We start from the raw sequence: 8,614 nt of genomic DNA, 5'->3' as shown, positions 1-8,614 counted from the left end.
TAGTTAAAACGAAACATCCCCATAACTCTGCATTTACCTGTGAATCTTGGAAAAGCAAAGGTGTGTATATACAATGTGGACTGAAGAAGACTAAACGAAGACCTAAACAGAGTGACTACTAATCTTCCCCTCGAAGTCATGCAAAAGGTCCACTTGGTATTCTCCGTACAACTTTGTTTTAATTTTCCACATCTTTTCCTTTTCTTAGCTTACTAGGTTTTCTTCACTTTAAATTCCCACTCTCCCTTGCCATCTCTCCCACAACTCTCTCCCATCTCTCTCTCTTTCTCTCTGCATATTTTATACACTATTGTAAGTAGTAATGGCAACACCGAGAGAGCACATTGAAGAGATACGTAAGACCAAGTTTTCTATTGGTGGAGAGCCTAATCCCTTGACGGAGGATTTGCATCAGGCTGTTATGAATCTCTCTGCTGAACTTTATGCCAAGGATGTTCACTTTCTCATGGAGCTCATTCAGGTTCTTTATTTACCCTGTTTTTGTCAACTCTGTATTTACTAAAACTTATCATGCTGCATGTCTTTTTTTTCGTGGATCATATTGTGAGCCTATTAATGGCTTGTTAATTTGCAAGGGTACTACATTTGAATCTCGATATATGTATAATCTCGTCAGAATATTTCTATGGTAAATGATATACTCGTTAAATGAATTATAATTTTGAAAAATGAATAAAATTTTGTGATTCCGAAGATATTCATATTTCGAGGTTTAGTCGATAGCATGTAAATTATGGATATAAATTTTCAATTTTCATTTCACTGCAGAACGCAGAGGATAACGAGTATTTGGAAGGAGTGGATCCATCACTTGAGTTTGTAGTAACTTCTCGCGATATAACTGCTACAGGAGCTCCAGCTACGTTGTTGATATTTAACAATGAAAGAGGTTTTACACCCAAGAATATTGATTCTATCTGCAGTGTTGGACGCTCTACTAAGAAAGGCAATCGCAGACGTGGTTATATTGGCGAAAAAGGTATATTATAAAAGCTCATCACACTAGTTCTTGCTCATGTTGGCACTCATAAAATGAAATGCAGTTTTTTTTTCAGTGTCTGTATCCTATTGCTATTGACAATTCTAATTTTAACTCTAATAGTTCTCTGTTTTCACCGTAACTTAAATCATGCTTCTCTGTGCATCAACAATAAAGATGCAGATAGCACACCCCCCTCAAACCTGTTATGTAGACTTGATACATAGCCCTTGGATCCAAAACTTCGCAGCCTATATTAGTTTCCATTTGTAATTTTTGGTTTTTATCCTGCAATTCTGCAGACTAGCATGTCAATGTGCAAATACTACACCCTGAATTACTTTACACAGGTTCAGAATGTAGCTTTTGTGTTAGATAATCTTATATAATGTCATGTCATGTAAAACTTCATCTTTCTCATCTGTATACGTAAATTCTGTAGCATAAATTGCCTCTGTTATACAATTGTATAATGCTTTGAAAACTATTATGCTTTTTTGAAAGCAGATTTACTTATGTATGCCTCTTTGTCATGTGTGTTGATAAAGTTTTTAATTAATTTCAGGAATTGGATTTAAGAGTGTTTTCCTGATCACTGCTCAGCCTTACATATTTAGTAACGGCTATCAAATACGATTTACTGAAGGACCCTGTCCACATTGTAATGTGGGATATATCGTTCCTGAGTGGGTTGAGACGAATCCAACTCTTGCAGTGATCGAAAGCATTCATGGAACTGGTGCCCCTCTTCCTACTACAACAATAATATTGCCTCTGAAACCTGACAAGGTCAAACCTGTTAAGAATCAGCTATCCAACATTCATCCCGAGATTCTGTTGTTTCTTACTAAGATTAAGCGGCTCTCAGTCAGAGAAGACAATGAGGATTCCAAGCTCAACACTGTGAGTGCAATTTCTATATCAAGCGAGACAAATTTTGTCACAAGGAAGAACATAGATGCAGAATCTTATGTTCTCCATCTTTCTGCTGATGACATGGGTGCTGATGATCTGGAGAAAGAATGCGGCTACCATATGTGGAGGCAAAGATTTCCTGTCAAGAAAGACCACAAAGTCGAAAGAAGATTGGAAGTAGAAGAATGGGTCATTACTTTAGCATTCCCAAGTGGAAAGCGTCTCCTTAGAGGAATGCAGTCCCCAGGGATATATGCATTTTTACCCACGGAGATGGTGACGAACTTCCCTTTCATTATACAGGCAGATTTCATCTTAGCGTCATCAAGGGAAAATATTCTGCTAGATAATAAATGGAACAAAGGAATTCTTGACTGTGTTTCTAGTGCTTTTATCAGTGCTTTCACTTCTCTCGTAAAAGAGACAGAAGCTCCGATTTCAACTCTGCCTCATATCTTTGGTTTTTTGCCAGTCACTAAAGCTCCCTACATGGAGTTGAATGCTGTAAGGGAGTCAATAAAGCAGAAACTTTTAAACCAAAGTATTGTTCCATGTGAATCATACTCCGAACAAAAATACTTCCATAGACCTTGTGAAGTTGGTGGGATTTTGCCAGCCTTTTGGAAAATTCTGGATAAGGCTAGGGGGCAAGGTGTAGCCTTGGATAATATCTCCTCTCATGGTACTTATATCTTGAGTTCTTCATTTGATGCAAAGGAGTATGGTCAAATTTTAGAATTCATGGGGGTGGGATTTGTTGCAGATGAATGGTATGCTAAATGCATTCAGAGTTCTAATATTGTATTGGGTGTTTCTGAGGACGTTTATCTGGAGCTACTTCTTTTTGTTGCTGAGAATTGGAACTCTAGTTTTCATAGAACCAACATGAAGAGTGCTTCAATTTTGAAGTATGTAGATGCTCATGGTACTGTTTCTCTGACTAGTGTCAGTGAAGTTTCCCAAGTTCATGGTGGGAAGTTGTTTAGGTCTTCTGAGAATCATTATGCATCCTGGTTAATCAACTGGAGTAGGGAGTTCAGATCTGCAACAGATCAGTTGTTCATGCCAATTTCAACTCAACAAGCTATCGGGGTATTGAGTAAAAAGTGGATCTTAGTTGATTGGCTGTCAGACCAAGCAAATGTCAAAGCCGTGAATGTCTATGATTATTCACTTCTGTTGAACAAGGCAATAAAAAATGATAGAGAGCTTGCTATTGCATACAGTCATTTTCTTTATCACTCTTTTTCAAAAAAGTATGTTTCGGAGCAGAATGTTAAAGAATTATGTAGTAGCATGCCTCTTATTGATAGTTATGGGAGGATAATGGGGCAGAGGAGACAGGTTCTTCTGCCTGCTAATGGAAGTAACTGGGTGGAGTTGATTGGTACTAATCCGTGGAGATCTGAAGGTTATGTTGAGCTCGGGAAAGACTACCTGCAACCAGCAAGCTATGTTGGTATCTACACAGCGGCCAGAGAGTTGATTAATTTCTTAAGAGCTTATGTTCCAGCTTTTGATATACCCAGCATATCCCCTCCAAATGCTGTAATCCCAACCATGTCAGCTCCTTTAACCAGGAAAAATGTGTTCTTACTATTGGATTGGATTCGTTACTTGAGAAGGATAGGGACTGTCATCCCCCAAAAATTCTTGACGTGCATCAGGGAAGGTAGCTGGCTGAAAATTTCCCTGAATGGTAGTTCCAGCTATAGACCTCCTTCACAGTCATTCATGTTCTCATCATCGGGAGCACATGTCATACAGAAAGAGTCAGAGCTTGTCGACATTCCTGTAGTTGATATGCAGTTTTATGGTCATAACATAATTGATTACAAGGAGGAGCTGAGAGTAGTCGGTGTGATGTTTGAGGTAAATGAAGCATGCAGTTTCATTGGGAATCAGCTAATGTCAATTGCAGCATCATCTAATTTGACTAGGGATAACGTCCTCTCTATACTGAAATTTATCAAGTTTTTGAGGGGTAAATTACTTCCAGCCACAGAGTTTGTTAATAGTATCAAAGGTGGGCGATGGCTGAGAACAAATCAAGGTGACAGAAGCCCCGATGAGTCAGTTTTATACAATGAGCAGTGGCAAGCTGCTTCGGTAGTAAGTAACATTCCTCTTATAGCAGAAGCTTATTATGGAGCCAATCTAATGTCTTATAAAAATGAATTGGAGCTGATTGGCGTGAAAGTAAATTTTGATAACAACTATCAATTTGTTGGGGAAAACTTGAAATCTTCGGCATACTTGAGCTCCCTTAGTGCCGAGGCTCTCCATTTGATGTTGAATTGCCTCCGGCATTCGAGATCAACTAACAAATTTGTTAATGCTCTCAAGGATGCGAAGTGTATTAAAACAAATGTTGGCTTCAAAACTCCATCTGAATGCTATCTGCCTGACCCTGAGTGGGGATGCCTTTTGGAGGTTTTCAGCTGCTTCCCTCTTATTGATGAAAAGTTTTATGGAAGCAAGATATTTTCGTTCAAAAATGAACTGAAACAAATTGGAGCAGTAGTTGAGTTTGATGAGGCATCAAAAAAATTTGAAGGAGTTTTCAGGCAGCAAGCATCACTCCATTCCATTGGCAAAGATAATGTACTTAAACTTCTGCAGTTTTACAAAAAGCAGAAGAATTCAAGCTCATTTCCAATAAATCTGAAGAAATGTATTCGTGAGGTGAAGTGGTTGCGTACTCGACTTGGAGATTATAGAGTGCCAACTGATTGCATTCTTTTTGGTCAGTGTTGGCAATCTATTTCATCAATCTCATTGCTTCCTTTCATTGATGATAGTGATAATCAATATGGTAGGAACATCCATGAATATGAGAAGGAGCTCAACAGTATGGGTGTTGTTTCCTCTATCAAGGATGGGGCACGGTTTGTTGTGAATGGCCTTTATTTACCACAGGATCCCAGCAGAATAACTTCTGGAAATGTATATTCGTTGCTGGAATGTATCCGTATTTATAAGCCAGAGAAACAGATGTTGGAGACTGATGATCGTTTTCCATTAACTTTTCTGGAAAAAATAGGCAGGCCATGGCTGAAAACCTATACAGGCTACAAAACTCCAGAAAAGTGCATGCTCTTTGGTCCTGAGTGGGCTGCTTCATTATTAGAAAGAAGCGATGGACCTTTTCTTGATGAAAACTACTACGGTTCCAAAATTGTGGAATACTCAAAAGAGCTTCGTTCTCTTGGAGTTATTGTTGACACCAGAAATGGTTGTTCATTGCTCGCAAATCACCTTGACTTCCATTTTAGATTAACCACTGTGATTCGAATTTACAAGTTTCTGTACAAATTTAATTGGAAGCCTGATGACGAGGACAATAAAAAAATTTGGATTCCAAATGGTACAGAAAATGGTCAGTGGGTAAGCTCCAAAGATTGTGTCATTCATGACAAAAATGGTCTACTGGGGTCGCGGTTGCATGTTCTGGAGCAGCACTATAAAGATGAGTTACTAATTTTCTTCTCCATTACTTATGGAGTTAAAATGAACCCCTCTATTGATGACTACTGTGAGATTTGGAAGTCATGGGAAGCTTCTAGCCACCAAGTAACTCATGATGAGTCTTGTTCCTTTTGGGAGTTTGTTGTAAAGAACTGGAGCTCAAGGACGGAAGAAACATTGGCCCAGCAGTTGCTGAAAGTGCCTGTATATTCAGGCTCATTTACAATTAAACTTGTCAACAAACATGACGTGTTCATTGCTGATGACCTCCAGCTAAAAGATCTCTTTGAAAAGTCTGGTTCCCTATTTGTTTGGTATCCCCAACCGAGCATTAATTCTCTTCCAAGAACTAAGTTGTTGGAAATTTATAGCAAAATAGGTGTTCGAAATATCTCTAAATCAGTCAAGCAAGAACTTTCTGCAGTGGATGTTGTCAACCTGAAGCAGCTGAATCCAAGGGAGACATTTATTGGGAAAGGGTTGGTGAGACTCATTCTTGGCTTTCTAATTGAAGTTTCGCCTAAAATGGAAGCAGATAGTAGGCATGAGGTTGCCAAACGTCTTCTTGATGTCACTGTCCTTGAGGCAGCGGAACCGATAACAATGAGATACTCTTTGTCACTATCCTCTGGTGAAGTCCTTAATGTTGAATCCAGGCAAATGCTAAGATGGGAGAGACAGATTTCAAAGCTTTTTGTGCAGAAATTAGATAAGGATGGTGGACATAAAAATATTATTGAGTATGCTTCACATTTTTCTGAAGTAATAGCTGGGGGGTTGTTATGGGAGAATGAAGATCACATGCTTCGTTTGGCAGAACTTATTAGGTTGGGTTTTCTCGTGGAATTCAATGAGGAGGCGGTTGAATATCTGATGAAAGCGAAAAATCTGCAGATATTTTTGGAGGATGAAGAATTTCTATCTTCTTGCTTTCCAGATGATTAGGTATGCTATACTATCTTACAAGCTCCATTATTTCACATTAGTCTGATTTGATAGATTGTCAATTTGTCATTCTGAAATTTATTTCTGATCATATAGTAATTATAATTCTAAACCCAAATAATAAAATTGTCTATTTTTTCACAATGTCTCAGTGAATACAAGAGTCTCATATTTTGTGGACTAGTTATTGAAACAATGTGTGGTTCATTTCGAATTAAAGTTAAATCAGTTTACGACTGGAAGTTATTGTCTACCATAGTAATGTTGAATTTACTTATGTATCATAAGTATGACAAGGACGTCATAATTACTATATGTTACAAATGTAAATCGAGATATCTGATTTTTTTTGCTGATTAAACAGGAGACTGCAGTTCCCCAAGTTTTCTGGCTCTGAGAATATTTACGTGTTAATGCTTATTATCATTTTGGTATGGATTTTACTCCTTGCTTCTATAGTTTTTTAGTGCTACACAAGTCTTTTTACAAAGCTGATTTCACGAAGACGGTGTTTTGGGTTCTATGCGTTTTTAATAATCTATTCTAGCCTCCAAGTCTGGTTGCATATTTGTATCTCCACTGAACTTATTCTAAAACTTGTGTAGGTATTGTCTGCTTCGGAAATGAAGTTAAAAGAATGGTTCGTACCAATCAGACCTCAAGATCTTTGTTGCTGCAAAATTCGCACATAGCAAGTCTGGCTCGTGTTCTAGCTAAAATATATCTACTTTAATTCTACATCTCAGCAGTTGATGTGATTTGCAACTTTGTAGATTTTACTGGGGTTCAGTTATTCAAGGAACAAGTTTATCTATATATTCTAGTTCTTTATGATCCTTTGTGCGCTGTATAAGTTCCATTTATAATATAATCAGTCCATAACCATTACATGCTGAAACAATTCTTACCGCGAATTGATTCAAGCATAAGATGCAAGCCTAATTAATGTACATGAAACTGTTAATTTGATCTTAAGCCGTCAGTGATAGTCCTAAGTTTCTGAGCATTTCGAGTAGCTTGTTTCTCGGGCACTCGATGCTTCTGAGCTACCGTAAGGCTCATATTTTCTCATGGCTGGGGAGTTCGAAAATCCCAGGATCATTAAGCTTGATAACTCATGTTACTTTTATACAATGAGTTGAGACAATTAAAAGACCAATGTACGTTTAAAGACTTCTCACTTCTAGCTGGGCAAATGACCATTTGTACCAAATTCAACCACATTTATTATGTATGTTACTGTAATCCGAGGAACTTCTCCAACTCTTAATTGGGCTTGTCACTCTTCACCTCAACAGTTTTTTAATCCAATTTTGTGAAAATGGGCTAGACTTTGTAGTTGGCCGGCGGGAGTGACAAAAAATTACTTTGGCCAATTTTCGTTAATTTTGTTAAAATTCTCAGGAGTATTTTAGAAAATAAAAATATTTAATTATTTTTAAATCTTTAATTAAGGTTTTTAACCCTCGATACATTCTGGAAAAAATTAAAGAATGAAAATTGTAGGAATGAAAAGATCTTCCTGAAATAAAAAGGTTCAAAACTGAAATATTCTTTTTTATAATTCTTTTTAATAAATTCATTAAGTATAGATTTAATTTAATTTTGGTTTCGTAAAATTTTTGATAATTTTTTAATGTTATTATTTTGAAAAGATTTTTTCGTTCTCTACAACTTCCGTTCTTTAAATTTTTTTGAAAAGTATCATTTAGAGGGTCAAAAAGTTTAAATAATAATATAATTATAATTAAATATTTTAATTTCCTAAAATACCCCTGAGAATTTTAACATATTTAACGAAAAGGGTGCAATTTGTCACGTCAAAAATAGTTATGGGATGCAAAGTGTAGTTATATAAAGTATAGGTTAAAAACGTATTTTGGTCAAAACACGGGGATGCATTTTGCAAATAGCTCTATTATTTTCTGATAAGTATACGTAAATTTTACCTTTTTTTAAATTTAAATGATGTTAGACAAATTATATAACAAAAATAATCATAACTTTTCATTATGTTTCCAGATCAAAACAAAACATGTAAAATAATTTTATTTCATTTCCTCTACTAAATTTAATTATGATTTCTCGATGCAACCAAAAAATATCCTTATAAAGTTAAATAGGTAAATATTAGGTACGTAATTTCGGACCAAAATTTATGAAGTTACAGATTTACAATCCTAATTTATATTTACAGTTTTTTGTTGGAAATTTTATTTCTAACAAACTACTCAAATTTTAAATTTTACATTCTTTTCACCAAATTTCTTTGGTTCAACTAATTTA

At 36.2% G+C, this 8,614-nt stretch overlaps 1 protein-coding gene across 1 annotated transcript; it reads left to right on the top strand.

The window, feature by feature from the left end:
* The first annotated feature begins 254 nt into the window (after window positions 1-254).
* LOC141723799 (uncharacterized) lies at window positions 255-7,160 on the top strand. The gene is made up of 5 exons (XM_074525694.1): window positions 255-481; window positions 790-1,000; window positions 1,566-6,328; window positions 6,693-6,759; window positions 6,934-7,160. Exons 1-3 carry the CDS (start codon window positions 323-325, stop codon window positions 6,326-6,328), a joined length of 5,133 nt encoding a protein of 1,710 aa, XP_074381795.1. The 5' UTR covers window positions 255-322; the 3' UTR covers window positions 6,693-6,759; window positions 6,934-7,160.
* Window positions 7,161-8,614: the final 1,454 nt, after the last annotated feature.

The sequence above is a fragment of the Apium graveolens genome, chromosome 5 (genome assembly GCF_009905375.1).
Source record: "Apium graveolens cultivar Ventura chromosome 5, ASM990537v1, whole genome shotgun sequence".
In the NCBI taxonomy this organism is placed as follows: domain Eukaryota; kingdom Viridiplantae; phylum Streptophyta; class Magnoliopsida; order Apiales; family Apiaceae; genus Apium; species Apium graveolens.
This window is presented reverse-complemented; position numbering and strand designations above follow the sequence as displayed.

What these genes read in the sequence shown, in the direction of transcription:
- LOC141723799 (XM_074525694.1), top strand. Translation starts at nt 323, where the DNA reads ATGGCAACACCGAGAGAGCACATTGAAGAGATACGTAAGACCAAGTTT. An exon ending in TTCTCATGGAGCTCATTCAG is followed by an intron (nt 482 to 789) that starts GTTCTTTATTTA and finishes ATTTCACTGCAG; the next exon opens with AACGCAGAGGATAACGAGTA. An exon ending in TGGTTATATTGGCGAAAAAG is followed by an intron (nt 1,001 to 1,565) that starts GTATATTATAAA and finishes AATTAATTTCAG; the next exon opens with GAATTGGATTTAAGAGTGTT.